Source organism: Rhodotorula toruloides (genome assembly GCF_000320785.1).
Source record: "Rhodotorula toruloides NP11 unplaced genomic scaffold Scaffold29, whole genome shotgun sequence".
NCBI lineage: Eukaryota > Fungi > Basidiomycota > Microbotryomycetes > Sporidiobolales > Sporidiobolaceae > Rhodotorula > Rhodotorula toruloides.
This window is the reverse complement of record NW_015622989.1, coordinates 39,018-55,809: the sequence shown is the minus strand read 5'-3', so window position 1 is coordinate 55,809 and position 16,792 is coordinate 39,018. Positions and strand designations below refer to the sequence as shown.

The following is a 16,792-nucleotide window of genomic DNA, read 5'->3' as shown; positions in this document are numbered from 1 at the left end:
GGGAAAGAACGGTACAACACGGTCGACGAAAGGACAGAGACTTCGAGAGAAGATACGGCGACTATACACACGGGCCTCTTCAGGACTGCCCACTCTGCTGCTGCGCCTGACCCTCCTGCGCATTCGACGATGACCCAGCCGGACTCGCGAGCTCGACAATCAGTCTAACCGCGCACTCGAGGAAGAGGTAAGGGCTCGAGACTTCGGCCGCCGTTCTCCGCTTTGGCTTGACGCCTCCCATCGCGGCTGCAATCGCTGTTGCGGCGGCCGAGTTGGGTGTGGTCGAGAGCTCGCCGGCTTTGCGGTTGCCGATAAGCTCGGGGTGTCGCGCGCGCAGCTCGTCGGCCGTGTTGGGCGGAAGGGACGAGCTGAGTGGGGTCGACGTTCCCGCTGCTGCGGCAGTCGCGACAGCGTTGAGAGCGGCGGACGAGTGCTGAGGCGGAAGCTCAATCGTGCCGGTTGGGAGGTAAGGCGACGTGAGCGTTGAAGTTGTGGGGGAGACTTCCCGCGAGCCTGTTCGCGGCGCACTCGCTGACGAGGCGGCAGACGAGGCGGGGAAAGTCGCCGAGTGCGCGGCTGAAGGCGAGCGGATTGGTCGGTAGCCGAGGTTGCGGAAGTCGACGAGGTAGTTCTGGTCGTCGATTCGGTACAGCTGGAGGTCCATGCGAACCTGCGTGCGCGCGTTACTTCAAGTTAGCAAGGTTCGCCCGAAGGGGAAGTGTGCAAACAAGGATAAGGGCGACCACGCACCATGACATCGTCCATCCTGCACCTCGTCTCGACAAAGTAGAGCTCGTGCGCCTTCTTGACGCGCTCCTCCTCCTCCCTCCTCCGCCTCCTCTTCTCGCTCTCCTCACCCCCACTCCTCTCCCTCTCGCGACCCTCCTTGCCCTCCTTCCCATCCTTCCCACCCCCATTCCCACCCTCCTCATTCTCCTTCTCCTCATCCCCCTTCCTCACCCTCCACTCCATCTTCAGCGCCTTAAGCGTCCGATAAATCTCGAGCATGACCTCCATCGGCTCGCTCCTCGACCTGATTCCGAAATGCCACCGCTGTCGCAGGCGCTTGGTAGTCGTCTGCGCAGGTTTCTCAGGTGGCGGAGGGGCGTTCGAGGGGGAAGTCGAGTTCTGCGCGCCGGCCGCGGCGGTGGGCGTGAGTGGCTGCGCGACGTTGCGCAGGGGCGAGTTGAAGCGGTGGAGGAGAGGTCGGCCCGGACCGGCTGTGAGCGCTGCGAGTTCGGGGTCGTCGAGCGGGCGGCGGAGGGAAGACTCGAGAACCCGGATCGTCGTGGGCTGCGCGGCTTCGCGCAGGTCGGTCGATGTGTTGCGGGGAGAGTCGCCAGCGGTATTCGAGTCTGTCGCGGTCTTCTTGCGGTGCAGCGTGGGCTGGCGAGCACGGGGCTGTGCGGGAGAGAGCTGTCAGTGCCGTTCGGTGTCGAGGCGAGAGACAAGTAGACTCGCGTCGCCTGGCGGAGAGTAGAAGGTCTGGATCGCTTCGGCGTCGTCGTAGTGCGCTGTGAGATGCACACAATCCAATCAGCCTGCTGCACCACGTTGTGTCGAGCGCGACACGACGCAGACGGCGAGAGAAACGACGCGACTCACAACCCTCGACCATCCGCTTGTTGTCCCGACAGAGCTGATACGCAATCCTCAACTCTCGGTCCCCTCCCTCCTTCAACTTTGCCCAAACCTCCTCGCTCGTGAGCTCCGGAATCTTGCCACACAAATCGTCGACAATCTCCTGATCGACAACGCCCAACCCCTCAACCCACTCGCGACGCCGCTGGTGGTCTCCTACGGGTGTCGAGCCGAGTTGAGGAACAGGCGTGAGGGGACCCATCGCGCCTGGTTCGTTGCCCGTCGGAGTCTTCGGTTCGCTCCCCTCATCGCCCACACTACTCCCACCCGCCTCGCTCCCCGGTCCTTGGTGGCCAAAAGGATGCTCAACATGCTCATACTGATGTTTGCCCTCCGCACCTCCATCGCTCGTTCCGTCCCCACGGGCAAGTTGCGAGAGAGGAGGAAAGAGGTACGCCGGGAGGTCTTTTTGGAACCAGGGGAGTTGGCGGATCTCGTGCAGCTTGATACGCTTGTTCGAGTCGACTGTGAGCATGCGGGAGAGGAGGGAACGCGCTTCGGACGAGAGGAACGGGGGGAGGGTGAAGATTCCGCCTGTCGAGCGCGAGGCGCGTCAAGGTCAGTCGAGGGAGAGGCGATGAGAGGGGTGAGACGCACCGTTGATCTTCTTGAAGAGCATCGGGATGTGGTCGTCGTCGAAGGGCAGTCGGCCGCAGAGCATGACGTAGAGGATGACGCCGCACGACCAGATGTCGATCTCGGGTCCCGCGTATAGTCTGCGCGTGGGCCCCGACGGGCTCGAAGTCAGCAAGTGCACGGCAGGTATGCATGCGGACGAGCGTTAGAAGGTGCGCACTTTCCGCTAATGACCTCGGGCGCGGCGTAGTTGGGCGACCCGCACGACGTCTTGAGAAAGTCGCCGTCGCGCATGATGTTTGACAATCCGAAATCCGCAATCTTAACGTTGAGGTTCTCGTCCAGGAGGAGGCTGTCCACCCACCACCTCATCAGCTACCGCCAGCGAGGGAAGGAAGGGAGGGGGAGGGAGACGCACTTCTCGGGCTTGAGATCGCGATGGACGATGTTATGGCTGTGGCAATACTCGAGTGCGCTCATGATCTGCTGGAAGAACCTGCGCGCCTCGTCTTCGGGCATCTTGCCCCGCCGGACGATGTAGTCGAACAACTCGCCCGAGAGGTACTCGATGACCATGACGATGTCCGAGGGGGAGGAGATGACGTCGTAGCTGTGTGCGCATCGAAAGTTAGCGCCGAGAAGGCGAGGAGGGAGGAAGGCGACGGACAGCTTGATGATGTGAGGGTGTCGGAGGAGCGAGAGGTACTGGATCTGCGACAGGGGTAGCGAGAGCGTCGGCCGTCACTCATACGCATGAGGTCGTGCCTGGCAGAGGCAGAACGACATATGAGACCGCGAAGAGACCACCGACGCACCTCCCTGTGAACGCGGTTCGACATCTCGGCGGTCGAGATCTTCCTCTTGCTGATGAACTTCATCGCGACCTTGAGTCCGGTCTTGACATGTCGCGCGACTGTGTGAGCATCCGACTGTCAGATCTACTGCCTCGGCGAGACTATCGCCTCGACGAAGGGGAGAACTCACGCTTGACTTTGCCGAATGAGCCCGTTCCGAGAGTAGCTGCGGGCGAGAGCGAGTATCAGTCAACCCCTCATCGTGCCAGATCCGCCTCCTCGTGCGCCGTGCGAGTTGTAATGGAGAGCGACGCGGGACGGGGTGGGGGTGTTGCAGCTCCAAGTCGGGCGAGAGCACGCGTCCAACTCGCTCGCTGGTGGATGAGGCGGCGAATAAACGGCTGTGTAGCTCACAGATGATCTCGTATTCCTGTCCACGGTGTCCGCCCGAGCGAGAGTCAGCCTGGTGTGAGCGAGTGCGGGTGAGGAGAGAGGGAGCGTACGCCGATGACGGTGGGTTTCTTTGGCTGTGTGTGAGGCTGAGGCTGTCCTGGGGTTGGCAGCGGTGCCCTGTGGTGCTCCTTGGGCGGCATCGCAGCGTGTGAGTGACTCGCTCTGGGTCAACCAGCGACGAGAGCGATGAGGAGCACCTCGTCACGACAGCACTCGGGTGGACTTGCAATGTCCTACTCGAGTGCAGTACTATCTCACTCGATTTACTCGCACACCCGCCGATTTACCCGTGAGAGCGGGCGACCTTGCTCTCCTCGTCCAAGGGCGTCATCATCTACCTCGACAACTCTCCCTCAGCTCGCATCGCAGGCTGCACGACTGCGCCGAGTCGACTGCTTGGACATCTACAGAGCTACCTGAGTCGCCCCCTCCCGCTTGTCCCGCTTTTCCAGCTCGTCTCGCCGTCCCCGTCCTCCAAACAGCGTCGGCCAACGGCTTCTTCCCGCCAACCTGACCAGCTAGCGCCGTGAGTCTACCGCGAACACCACCAGGACACCGTCACAAGCTGATCGAGCCCGCTCCCCGCGCAGATTCGCGCACTGGCGGGATGACCGGACCCCCTCCACCCCGTCCGTCAGGGACTCCGACCGGCTCTACCTCTCTGCCAAGCGGTACGAACGCCCCTCCGCCCTCTGCCGTTCCCTCAGCCCAACTACCCCTCCCTACCTCGTCGGACTTGGGGACGGTCGGCTCACCCGCGAAGAAACGCAAGTCGAGCGTCTCGGGTGCGATGCCTATCCTTGCGCCGTCTGAGCCGGTCGCAAGGGATGCAGGTGACAGGACGGACGAGGGAGAGTCGGAGGAGTTGTCGAGAAGGGCGCCGCGTACTCAGGCCAACGGCACGACGTCCTCCTCCTCCTCGACCATCCCGCCCGCCCAGCTCCCTACCGCCGAACCGAAGAATGCAGCGCTCTCAACTCGCCTCTCCCCTCCTCCCCTCGCGCCCCTCTCGCTCCCGACCTTCCCCGTCCTCCCACCCTCCATTCCCTCCCCCTCGCAAACGTTCCAAACCCCCTCCCAAGTCTCCTCCATCCTCTCCCTCCCTCCCAACCTACTCCTCCAACTCGCGCGCACCGATTCGCCGCTCGAACAACAGGCGATAGCCGAGAAGAAGGGCGTCAAGGGGTATTTGAGCAGTATGGCGATCCCGCCCCCGAGTCCGACGACGCTTGTTACGACGCTCGTGAAGGAGGGCGGAGGAGGAGGACTGATTGGGTTACCGGTTGTGAACGAGGCGAGCGAGAAGGAGGAACTCGCGGCGGTTCCGACCGGCTCGGCGGGAGGGCTCCCGGCTCGCACGTCGACTCCCTCGCCTCTGCCCGCGTATTCGCTCCCGCCCGATCTCTCACTCACGTCCTCCTCCGCCACGACCTCTTCAGCCCTCGTCACCACCAGCACCTCCCCCTCTCCCTCCTCCCCAACCGGGGCAGGCCACCCCGCCATCCCCGTCCTCCTAGGCCAAATCTTCGCCCCTCCACCTCTCACTCCAGGCGTCCTCGCTCCGATTCCCGGCACCAGCGGGATCGGCGAGATCCTCCGCGGCCACGGACCTGCGTCCGTGCGCGAGTTCGCGAGTGTCGAGGATTGGAGTTACAGGACGGCGAAGGACCAGGTGTTTTCCTCGCTCTCGACTTCCGCCTCGACTGCGGCTGCAGCTCGACCAGCACTCGCGACCTCCCCGTCCTTCACCGAGCGGGAAATCTCCTCCCTCGCGTCTCAAATCAAAGACTGGGCCTTGTCGGAACAAGAAAAGCTCATCTCGCACCAAGTCGTCGAGTCGAAATCCGCCGCCGTCGTACTCGCCGCCGCGCACGCCACTTCGAGCGTTGCAGAGAAGGAGCAAGGCGGGGAGGACTTGAGTGCGTATGCCGAGGTGTACAAGAAACAGCTCGATGCGCTTGCGAGTGGGTACTTTGCGCAGTTGCATCGGGATGCGTTGAAGAGGTTGACGGAGGAGAAGGTTGGGAGTCAGGGTGTCGGGTCGAGGAGGGGGTCGGAGACGGATCAGGCGGTCGAAGCGCCGTTACCCAGCACGTCGGGCGGCGGTCCCGACTCGTCCCTCTCGAGTGTCCCAGTTCTCTCCTCGTCTCAAGCCCCGACTCTCACCTCCCTCACTTCGCTCACGTCCTCCCGCTCTCAAGCCGAAGCGATGCACGTCCGCGCCTCGGCCGCAGCAGCCGTCGCAGCGCAAGTAATGGCCGCTACCTCTCTCGCCCGGCAGGCAGGGGAGAAACTCGCCGACTTGGGCGTGGATCCGAGGAAGGTTGTCGAGGAGGTGGAGGAGTTGGTTGGGAGTCGGGAGGGGAGGAGGGGAAGCGCGGGGATGGAGGAGTTGGGGAAGATTCTTGAGAGGGCGGGGAGTAGGAGGGGCAGTAGGCAGGAGGAGAGGGACGAGAAGGGGAAGGGAAAGGAGGAGGTTGTCGTCGTGCCGGCGCGGAGGGCATCCGAGGCTGGCAGGAGCGACGCGATGAGTATCGAGGAGGTGGGGCAGCAGCCTGCGGCCGCCGCGACTTCGGGGGACGCGGTTGCATCGACTTCGTCTTCTGCGCAAGTCGCGGACGCTCGACCCGCCTCGGCAGCCGACCTCGCTTCCCTCCCAACCGCGCAACGCCCGTCCCGCACGTCTCCCTCCTCTAGCCGGTCGGCCTCCGTCGCTCAAGCCGCACCGCCCGCGCCCGTCTTCGTCGCTCCCCAACAACCCGCAGACCTCGCCGCCCTCGCCTCCCCCGCAAAGCGCGACTACCTCCTCGCCTACGCTCACCAGCTCTACTCGACGAACCCAGCGAGCGAAGAACTCCTACCGCTCCTTCATACGCTCGAGAACGTCCATCCCGATCATCTGCCGACGTTGCTCCTCATCAGCTGCGTTTACTACACGCGTGGAGAACTCGAGAGTAGCTTGTACTACAACAAGCGGCTGCTCGAGCATGATCCGTCTTACGTACGTCGAGGCTTTCTGTTCAGCTCTCGTACTCTTACAGACAGCAGCTGATAAGACGATACCGCTGGCGTACAGGTCGAGGCGATGTCGAATATCGGGACAACGTTACGCGCGATGGGCAAGTGGAATGAGGCAGAGGCCTGGTGGTGGAAGGCGATCAAGCTGCGCCCGACGTGCGTCTCCAACCGTCTCCATCCGCTTTACTCGCTGAGACTCTCGCTCACCTTCTACTTCCTCCTTTCTCTTCCCTCACAGGTACTGGGACGCGACAGAGAACCTTCTTGGCGTCCTCTGCAACCCAGCGACCGCCGCCTCGCCCGAAGCGCTCGCCGCAGCAGGCGTTGCCCCTCCACCCATCGAGCCGCGCTACCAAGAAGCGCTCGCCCTCTGCGACTACGTCGAGTCGCAGATCTTCGCACACGCCGCATCGCTCGCTCATCCAGCCGTTCCTCCGACTGCCGCCTACTTCGACCCTGTCCCTTACCTGCCTCGCCCTCGCACCCTTCCCTCCGTCATCCCGCAGAACCACGTCCATCGCCTGCAGAACCTCCTGTACGCGAAGGGGAACCTCCGCCTTACGACGCAGGATCCGGCGCTCGCGCAGGACGAGTACGAGAAGGCGATCGAGCTTGCCCTTTCGCTGCCCGAGTGGGCGCGCCGTCTTCCCAGCCTGCTCTGGCCCGTCGAAGGATGCACGACTCGCGATCTCGTTGTCGCCGCAACGGTTGTCGGGAAGATCCTCGCCGCCTTCGCCGAAGCCGGCTCGAACCCCGCTAGCGCGCAGAAGGTCTCGCAGATGGCGCAGCAGCTTGGCGTGGCAGACGAGCGCGGCAGCGTCCCCTTCGAACGGCTTCTTCGGACGATCAAAGACGGCGGAGACGCTTACGTCCAGCGCTTGCTAGCGATGGGCGGAGGCGTGGTGCCGACCGTCTTGCTCGAGCCGCAGATGCTCGTGCAGCTGCCGACCATGCTCTTCTCCGAGATGCGCGGGACGCTTCCGTCGATGCTGGATCCGGCGATCGTTTCGGGAGAAGCGCACGAGGCCCGTGACCCGACCAGGCAACAGACGGTCCAGTCGACCAACCAGACGACCTCGACTATGCTCCTCACCCTCGCCAAAGGCCTTCAAGACTCGCTCGGACCGACTTCAGCGTCGCGATCGACTATCGGCGGAATCCCTGCGAGTCAGAGCCTCCTCCTTCCCCTCTACTACGTCGCCCTAGCCCTCTACCCGAGCCCGTCGACCTGCAACAACCTCGGCATCCTCCTTTCAACGCTCAACGCGACTACCATCGTAGCCGGCGCCGACCCGTCCAAGCCGCCTGTCGTCGTGACCGGCCAGATGCTTGCGCTGCGGTACTACGAAGCGGGGCTCAAGCTCGACCCTAAGCACCCGCACCTCTACACCAACTACGGCTCGCTCCTCAAGGATCTCGGCAAGCTGCCCGAAGCAGTCGCCATGTACAAGCGCGCCGTCGAGTTCAACCCGAGTGAGTCGCGTTCTGTTGTCGTGCACGGGGCATGAGCTGACAATCGTCATGCAGACTTCGACGTCGCGCTCGCCAACCTCGCGAACGCCGTCAAGGACACCGGCCAGATCCAGGAGTCGATCCCTTACTACCGCCGCGCCGTCGAGCTGAACCCGAGCTTCCCAGAGGCGATCTGCGGCCTCGTCAACGCGCTCGGCGGCGTATGCGACTGGCAGAACCGCGGCGGAGTCGACGAGGAGTGGATCGTCGACGACAAGCTGCAGCTTCACCACGTGAAGAAGCCGACGAACGGGAGGCGGATTCAGGAGGGTTACCACGGCGCCATAGCCGACCTCGTGCGCAAGCAACTCCACGACGGGTACTCGTACGGCGTCGGATCGCTCGCGGCGTGCGGCACGATCCAGCAGTGGTTGTCCGTCATCAGCCAAGCGTTGTACGGCGTCGAGCCGGCGCAGGTGGGAGACCTGATGAAGCCGTGGGCCGCGCGGCTGACCTCGCTGTCCGGCAAGCACGACCGCGCAGCTTCGCTCGTCAACGAGGGCGGCTACCTCATCCGGCTTGTTGAGCGCCTCATGCGGCGCATCCAGCGGAGGTGGTACCTCGCGACTTTCGGTCCCCAAGTCTACGCCAATCCTGCGGCACCCGCGCCGCAACCTATCTTCCCGAAGACGAGCGACATCGCGCACTACCGTCGCCCCATGCTCCCGCCGTCTCTCCCTGCCATCCCCGTCCCTACCGTCCTCCCCTTCCATTGCTTCACGCTCCCCGTCACCGCCCGCGAGACCCGCCTCATCTCGCACCGCACCGGTCTCCGCATCTCTCACGCCACGCTCAACCAGCCTTGGATGCCTCCCATCGTCTACCCGCCGCCTCGTCCACCGGTCGACGGCAAGATCAATGTCGGCTACGTCTCGTCCGACCTCGGGAACCACCCTCTCTCTCACCTCATGCAAAGCGTCTTCGGCTTGCATGACTTGTCGCGCTTCAACGTCTTCGTTTACGCAACCTCGCCGAGCGACAAGTCGCCCTACCGCCAGAAGATCGAGGCCGAGTCGCAGCACTTCCTCGACGTCTCGCACCTCGGCACACAGCAGATTGTCGAGCGCATCGTCCACGATCAGATCCACATCCTCATCAACCTCAGCGGCTACACAAAGGGTGCCCGCAACGAGGTCTTCGCGGCGCGCCCCTCGCCCGTCCAGATGAGCTACATGGGCTTTGCTTCGACGCTGAGCGCCGGCTGGTGTGACTACTTCATCGTCGGTGCGTCTTTCCACGCTCACAATGACCGCCAATTCGCGTTGACCTGATACCTTCCGCAGACCCTATCGTCTGCCCACCTCATCTCATCTCGGGCAACCAGTGGCGCTACAACAACGGCTATACGCTGGGACGTCTGCCAAACGCGCAGCCTTCGCCGAGATCGACCGATTTTGAAGGCGACATCGACCCCGAGTCTGACAGCAACCGCTTCGTCTACACCGAGAAGCGTGAGTCGTCCGGGTCCCGATCACGTGCGTGTATTCACTCTCCTAATCCGCAGTCATCTACCTCCCGCACTCGTACTTCGTCACCGACCACAAGCAGGCGTGGAGGGAGGAGGAGACTGCTGCGCCCGTCACAACGTCTCTCGCGCGCTCTGAGGAGACGACCTGGGCGCTCGAGGAGGCGAAGCGGCTGCAGATGCGCAGGCAGATGTTCCCGAATCTGCGCGACGACACCGTCATCTTTGCCAATTGGAACCAGCTCTACAAAGTGCGTCCCGCCTGTTCCGGCCGAGGATTCCGGCACTAACGCACGCTATACGCAGATCGACCCCTTTATCTTCCGCATCTGGCTCGAGATCCTCAAGAAGCACCCCAACTCGGTCCTCTGGCTTCTTCGCTTCCCCGCGCCCGGCGAGGCTCACCTCAAGGAGACGGCTTTGCGCTGGGCGGGCAAGGAGGTGGCCGACCGCGTCATTTTCACCGACGTCGCAAACAAGAACGACCACATCCACCGCGGCCGGATCGCTGACCTCTTCCTCGATACGACCGAGGTGTGTTGCGCTCCGCCTGCTCAACGATTCGAGCTGACCGGCTTCTCTCGTAGTGTAACGCGCACACGACCGCCGCCGACATCCTCTGGTCCGGCACGCCCATCCTCACCTTCCCTCGGCATGCGCACAAGATGTGCTCCCGAGTTGCCGCATCGATCGCCATGGCCACCGGCTTTGGACCGCAGATGATCGTCAACAACGAGCACGAGTACGAGCGCCGCGCTCTCGAGCTTGCTGCAGGTCTCGTCTACGATACCATCCCCGCCGACCCGTCAAAGCCGCCAACGACCCTCGAAGGACGGGAGCAGCGCCGCTCGAAGGGCGAGTTGGCCGAGCTCCGTAAGAAGCTCTTCCTCACGCGCGAGCAGAGTCCGCTGTTTGACACGAAGCGTTGGGTCCGCAACCTCGAGAAGGTGTGTCCGCAGTCTTGCTCGGGCGTGTCGGCGAGCCCGCTGAACGGCTTTCGCTACAGGGTTTGGTCGAAGCCTGGACGCGCTGGGTCCAGGGCACCGAGTTTGAAGACGCCCCCGAATGGACCGCAGGCCCCGGCAGGGCAAGCGCCGCCATCTTCATCCCGGACGACGTGGACGGCGCCAATCTCGAATCTCGCAAGCCTTACTTCTGATACCCTCTCTTTCTCTCTTCTATACCTTCTTGCAGTCGCCGTACATAGCATCGCGTACAGATTCTCATCGTTCCTCCGCAAATTGCAACTGCGCATATCATGTCCTATACAGACTGAGAGGGCGCCGCCGTTGCTACCGCTGTCATCGTTGCGCCGATGTTCGCTGACTGCATAGCGTGGAGAATGCTGTCGAGGTCATTGAGGCCGGTAGACGTCGTATACGATGGACTGGTGGACGAAGTAAGAGGGAAGAGGTTCGACGAAATTGCCGAGGCGGACAAGACGGAGCTGCTCGGCGTCGACGACATGCCGGCAGTCGTCTTAATGAGCCCGTCGTGGGTGTCGTTCCAAGCGGAGTTGCCCATGACGGATCCGAGGTCGACGTTTCCGAGCGGCGAAGTGAAGCCTAGGCCGCGCGCGATGAAATAGTAGATGTAGAGGAGGACGATGCAGACCCAGTAGAGGATGAGGATAGGGGTATAGATACTGTGACGAGCGGGGAGATCAGCTGAGTCGCACAAACGCAGGGGAGGAGGACGTACTGTTCCGTCTGCGCCTGTTCCTTCGCGTCTTCGATCAAGTCGGCCTGGCTCTCCTGGAAGCCGTCCGAGGTCGGGGCCATCGCGGCAGCCAGTGCGCTCAACTCCGTCCCGTCTGCCGCCTTCGCATGCTTCTTGGTAAGGAGAGTCGACTTTTGCTTCTCGAGGTCGTCCGCTTCGTCCGAGTCGGTCGAGATGTCTGACAGCGAGCCTTTCTCGTTCTTGGCGAGATCGCGGTAGGCGTGTGAACGCGATGAGTGGCGTGACGACTTGCCAACCTCGTACAACCCCGACGAAGGAGGCGCAGGTTTCGCAGAACGAGCCTGCTTATGGCGAAGTTGCGGCTGTCGCGGAGGGTCATCAGCTCTATTCATGCTCGTGGCCAGAGCAGACTTACGATGGCGTGCGAGAGGAGCGAGCCAAGCGCCCACGACCCCGTCCGGGTGTCCTTCGCCTCCTTGATCTGGTGCTCGGCCAGGTCGATCGTCTGTAGGACCGCATCGAGCTCGGTGAAGGGGTTCTCGAGCAGCCAGCGACCAGCGTACGACGACAGCTGCAGGAGGAGCAGACTAAGCGCGAGAAGCAAGCTGGGAAGGTCAAGCGGAACTCACATCGACAGTCGCCAACGTTGACGACTTGGCCTCAGCCTCCGCCTTCTCCAGCGCGTGCCGGACGTCGGCGGTTTTCCACTTCGGGTGCTCGTCCTTGATGCGCCTCATGAGCGCTTCGCCAGCCGACCCATCGTCAATAGCCCGCTTCTCCTCCTTCGCGCGGTCCTCGACGAAGTCGAGCAAAGACGCGAATGTCGAGTTGAGGGTCTTGAGGTACTTCTCCGCCCGTCTCAAGTCGCGTGGCGACAACACGCGCCTCGTCTTCAGACTGTCGAGCCGGGTTGCAAGCCCGCAGACTGCCCGGTACTGGACAAGCAAGTCCTTGCCTGCCTGGGTGACCATCGCAGCGAGTTTGGTCGCCTCCTTCTGCTCTTGCTTCGACGACCGTGGCCGCTCGATCTTGCGGTCTTCGAAGAGACCGGAGACGGCGTACGGAACGCCTGTTAGGCGGTGTCGCTGGAGGGCGACGAGTTCGACATCGTCGAAAAGGTCGTCGACGGCTTCTTGTATTTGGTCGAGCTGAGTGCAAGCATGTCAGAGTGCGGCGAGACGAATGGCGTTGCGCGGGAGAACTCACGTCTTTGAGGAAAGCTGCGGAGGTGTCGGCCGTCGACGTCTGCTTGCGCTGCCGGGTCGTTGAGGTAGGTGACTGATAAGGCACAACTGAGGGCGCCTGTTCCTGCTGAGCCTTACTTGAAGGACGCTGTGCAGGCGGGCAAAAGTCAGCCAGCGAACCAGCCTCGCCAGGAAAAGCGAAAGGCGGCGCACCGTCTTCTTCGACAACAGCGTCTTCTGCTGTTGTCCCTCAGACCCATCCTCCGACTCGTTCACGGGACCCTGCGAACGAGCGCCGTGTCCATACGCCTCCTCGACTTCCCGCTCAATATTCTTCCCGACCCTCGCGGCCTTTCCGACTTGCCCAGCAATGTACTCCGCCTCGCTGGCGTAGTGCTCCACTGCATCGAGACCGTGCTCGACTCGCTCAAAGATGGATTCGGGAGGGTAAGTAGGGCGAGAGGAGGGTCGGGAGGTCCGAGAGGATGGGCGCGACGACGGTGGCGGGTCGTAGGGTTGGGCGGGCATCTTCGAAGCTGCCAGACGTCAGGAAGAGCGGCGTCACGGGTCGTAAGAGACTGAAGGAGACGAAGAGGAGCAACAGGCGAGCAAAGGTCCGGCGGAACATCCGCGGACGGGTCCTCCAGGCGCGAGCTCGCTCGAGGGTGCAAGCCAGCGCTCAAGCAGCGCTCTGAGGAGATAATAGAAGTCTGCAGACTGCAAGCAAGTCCAACGAAATGGTTGTCGCCCGTCGAAGTCCTCCTGTCGAGGTCGACACCGCCTCTTCGGCTCGAACCGCTCCCTGCCTCGACGAGCAATGCTTAGAACGCGCTGTGGGCTGCTCGATCCTGCCACGAGACTCCGGTGGACGCGACCACCGCGCTCACGAGGCCTGGCATCCGCTGCCGCCGCCGCACGACCACTCAGGATCGGAGTGGTCGGAGGAGGACCAGCAGGGTTCTATGCGGCAGGGCGGTGGCTGAGCGTGGCGGACAACGCACGAGTAGACCTGTTTGAGCTGCTGCCGACGCCTTTTGGCCTGGCGCGCTTTGGTGTCGCGCCTGATCATCCCGAAGTCAAGGTGCGCCTTTCTCCTCGAGCGATGAAGCCCTTCTCAGCCCACAGTCGGCTGATCCGTCCGTGCGTTACTGCAGAACTGCGAACACAAGTTCGAGGAGACCGCCCGCGACCCTCGGTTCCGCTTCTTCGGCAACGTGCAGGTCTGCGGCACCCAGGCATCCTCCGATTCGACCGTTCTCTCTGTCCCGAATACGACTCCTTCCTCTCTCGCCGTGCCCATACCCCTCGAGAAGCTGCGACAACACTATGACGCCGTCCTCCTGACCTACGGAGCTTCCCTCGATCGTCCACTCGGCATTCCCGGCGAAGACACGCTGAAGAACGTCCTCTCGGCGAGGACATTCGTCAACTGGTACAACGGCCACCCCTACCATTCCTCTTTTCTCGCACCCCTCATCGACCTCTCCAAGCTCGAACACGCCACGATCATCGGCCAAGGAAACGTCGCCCTCGATGTTGCCCGCATCCTCCTGAAAGACGTCGACGCGCTGCGAGAGTACGACGTGCCAGACCACGTGCTTGCAGAACTCGCGCGGAGTCGAGTCAAGCGCGTTGACATCGTTGGCCGGCGAGGACCGCTCCAACTCGCCGCGACGACGAAGGAACTGCGCGAGATGCTCAACCTCCCCGGCGTAGGCTTCGACATCGACTCGCAGATCCTCTCAGACGCTGTGCGAGATGTCGAGGCGTATCCGAAGATGGAAGGCGCGAGGGCGAAGAAGCGCGCGATGGGATTGCTGGCGGGTGGGAGCAAGACGCCGCTGGCGGAAGCGAGCAAGAGCTGGAGCCTGCAGTTCCTGCAGAGTCCCGTCGAACTCTTGCCTTCGTCGACGGAGGGTGCGACGGCACCCTCGGCGCTCGAAGGGATCACCTCTCCTCAGTCCATCGGCGCCGTTCGCTATACCCTCAACGAACTCGTGCCCCCCTCTTCCGCTTCCTCTTCCTCATCCTCACCCGACCCCTCCCAGTTCTCCGCCCGCGCAACCTCCGAATCCCGCATTGCATCAACCGACATCCTCTTCAAATCCGTCGGGTACCGCTCGATCGGCTTGCCTGGTCTTCCGTTCGACGAGAGACGAGGGATCGTTCGCAATGACCAGGGTCGAGTCGTAGATGAACAGGGGAAGCGGATAGATGGACTCTACACGTCTGGATGGCTCGCTAGGGGTCCAACGGGCGTCATTGCGACGACTATGTTCGATGCGTTCGCAACAGCCGACTTGGTCGCGGCGGACTTGGCGCAGGCGGGTCAGGTGGAGGAGAAGCCTGAGTTTCGGATAGACGAGTACAGCGGGGGGAAGAAGGTCGTGTCGTGGGAGGACTGGGAGGTGATTGATCGGATTGAGCGAGAGAGAGGGAGGGAGAAGGGAAAGTTGAGGGAGAAGGTGGTCTCGGTTGAGGAGATGCTCGAGGTCGTCGGGTAGTACGCAACTAGACCGCAACGTGAAGAGTAGAACTTGATGCGAATTGCGAGGCTCAGGGTGCAGGCCACAGACTACCATCGGGGCCTTCCGTCGCTCTACCAGGACCCGTACCCCTCCTCCGACTCGGCAACTCGACGTAATCCGTCCGCGCACTCTTGTCAATCACCTCGCCCTCGTCCTCGTCTTCCTCGTCTGCCTCGTCCTCTGCATTCGGGTCAAGGTACTTGTCCAGCTCGGATTTGGGCACTGCCGCGCTCTTGCCGTCTGACGAGACCTTCATGTCCCGCATCATGCGCGAGATCGAGTCGGCTTTCTGTGCCTCCTTCTTGCGTTCCTGCGTGTACGGGGCGGAGTGAGTGGAAGCTGCGGAGGAGTAGGAGGTGAGAGACGCACCCGCTCGGCAACGATCTTCTCCAGCTCTGGCTTGTAGTCCGTCTCGTACTCCTCGCGAGCCTCCCGTACTGCATCGAAAAGCTCGTCCATGCCTTTGCCCGTCATCGCCGAAACGCCGACAGCCTGTGCGATCGAACTCGTCAAAAGGATCAGCGTACCGCGCGAAGAGCTGCGCAGAGTAGCCGCCGCGAGCATCATTGACGCACCCTGAGATGCTTGTAGAACTCGTCCAGCACCAGGCTCATCGAGTTCATCAGACTGTCCATGTACGCCGGCCCGTCTTCCTCTCCATGCGTTTGGCGGCGCTCGAGCAGCGCCTCCTGGAACGCCTCAAAGTCGCGCATCCACTCGAGTGCAAAGTCGTGAGGCTGGACGTCGGTCTTGTTGAAGACGAGGAGGAAGGGGAGGCGGGTCTTGTAAAGGATGCTGCGAGTTGCGCCCAAGATTTGGCAGTCAGCAAGCTTGCCAGGCGGAAGATGCGGACAGACACAGAGACGCGACTCACGAGCAGGCGTAGAGCATGTTGCTCATGAAGGTTGCGGGAGCTGTCGTGCGAGGCGTGTCGATGATGTAGACGACGACGGTCGGGAGGGCAGAGGCGAGCGCATCGGTGATGATGGAGCCAGATGCTGACCATGTGAAGATCTCGATCTGTCCAGGCGTGTCGAGAAGAACGTAGCTGGGAGGACAGGTCAGCAGGAGGGTTTCGAAGGGCGCCACAAGCTGAACTCACTCGACCGACTGCGCCCGGTTCTCAATGTGGCCAAGAACCTGGTCGAACTTGGTCGTGAAGAGATTGAGAGCCGTCATGATTCCGCCGTTCGGGCCGAGGTTGTACCTGCGAGAGGCAGCGCGTCAGAAGAGGCCCCCTCAACTCGTGGCGTGTGGTCAGCCAGGACGACATCGCCGACTCACTGCTTCATGACCTCGGCGTAGTCGACAGTGTCTCGGATGTCGATGTTGGCGTCAAAGGGGAGGTGCATGACGGCCGGGTCGAGGTTGAGGACGTAGGGGGGCTGGTTCTTCGAGTGCAGATACGAGTTGACCCGCTGCATGAAGGTGGCTGTGACGATCAAGACACAGAGTCAGCGTCCGCATCCGCTACACCAGGCAGAGAGAGGCAGAGAGAGGTTCGAGGAATGTCCAAATCGCCTCCATCTGATGCGACGCTGTAATGGCACGCCTGAACTCACTCTTGCCCGACCCGGCCATTCCAATGACAATCATCGCCGTCGCACGCGGGCTCTCCTTCCCTTTGCCCTTATCTGCGGTGGAAGCCATCGTCTCGGACAGAGCTTCGGTAAGCGGGTGAGGGCGGCGAGACGAGCGAATGGGGCGAGCTGGGTTTCGGATGGTAGCTTGAGCGAGTCTGCTCGAGCGCTTTGAGCTGGTCAGCGACTCTTCAGCGAGTGAGAGGCGAGGTGGAGAGGGACCAACATTCTCATCGCTTTCGAGGACGAAGGTCAACCTCGTCCACACCGCTCACTCGCTTGTCCGAGGCGTACACCAGGCTTGCCGCTCTTTGGGACGCCCAGGAAGACACGCACGAACTCGCACCACCTGCCGTGCTCT

The 16,792-nt window shown here is 62.5% G+C and overlaps 5 protein-coding genes across 5 annotated transcripts; 2 read left to right on the top strand and 3 right to left on the bottom strand.

Moving 5' to 3' along the window:
• Positions 1-79: 79 nt before the first annotated feature.
• RHTO_04494 (carbon catabolite-derepressing protein kinase) lies at positions 80-3,604 on the bottom strand (the record flags this gene model as incomplete). Its single annotated transcript, XM_016418160.1, has 12 exons — positions 80-670; positions 751-1,401; positions 1,450-1,514; positions 1,606-2,175; positions 2,239-2,357; positions 2,438-2,569; positions 2,636-2,827; positions 2,885-2,928; positions 3,033-3,130; positions 3,202-3,237; positions 3,426-3,441; positions 3,515-3,604. 12 exons carry the CDS (start codon positions 3,602-3,604, stop codon positions 80-82), a joined length of 2,604 nt encoding a protein of 867 aa, XP_016270421.1.
• Positions 3,605-4,071: 467 nt separating this feature from the next.
• RHTO_04493 (polypeptide N-acetylglucosaminyltransferase, glycosyltransferase family 41 protein) lies at positions 4,072-10,618 on the top strand (the record flags this gene model as incomplete). Its single annotated transcript, XM_016418159.1, has 9 exons — positions 4,072-6,465; positions 6,541-6,638; positions 6,721-7,955; positions 8,010-9,218; positions 9,278-9,445; positions 9,499-9,710; positions 9,766-9,993; positions 10,047-10,406; positions 10,466-10,618. 9 exons carry the CDS (start codon positions 4,072-4,074, stop codon positions 10,616-10,618), a joined length of 6,057 nt encoding a protein of 2,018 aa, XP_016270420.1.
• A 104-nt stretch (positions 10,619-10,722) lies between these two features.
• RHTO_04492 (uncharacterized protein) lies at positions 10,723-12,851 on the bottom strand (the record flags this gene model as incomplete). Its single annotated transcript, XM_016418158.1, has 6 exons — positions 10,723-11,104; positions 11,161-11,501; positions 11,555-11,710; positions 11,769-12,287; positions 12,346-12,471; positions 12,537-12,851. The coding sequence occupies 6 exons, from the start codon at positions 12,849-12,851 to the stop codon at positions 10,723-10,725; spliced, it is 1,839 nt and encodes a 612-aa protein (XP_016270419.1).
• A 289-nt stretch (positions 12,852-13,140) lies between these two features.
• RHTO_04491 (NADPH-adrenodoxin reductase Arh1) lies at positions 13,141-14,827 on the top strand (the record flags this gene model as incomplete). Its single annotated transcript, XM_016418157.1, has 2 exons — positions 13,141-13,404; positions 13,478-14,827. 2 exons carry the CDS (start codon positions 13,141-13,143, stop codon positions 14,825-14,827), a joined length of 1,614 nt encoding a protein of 537 aa, XP_016270418.1.
• A 52-nt stretch (positions 14,828-14,879) lies between these two features.
• RHTO_04490 (protein of Ras GTPase family) lies at positions 14,880-16,501 on the bottom strand (the record flags this gene model as incomplete). The annotated part of the gene is made up of 7 exons (XM_016418156.1): positions 14,880-15,161; positions 15,221-15,343; positions 15,427-15,646; positions 15,726-15,899; positions 15,954-16,058; positions 16,136-16,283; positions 16,414-16,501. The coding sequence occupies 7 exons, from the start codon at positions 16,499-16,501 to the stop codon at positions 14,880-14,882; spliced, it is 1,140 nt and encodes a 379-aa protein (XP_016270417.1).
• Between the last annotated feature and the right edge of the window lie 291 nt (positions 16,502-16,792).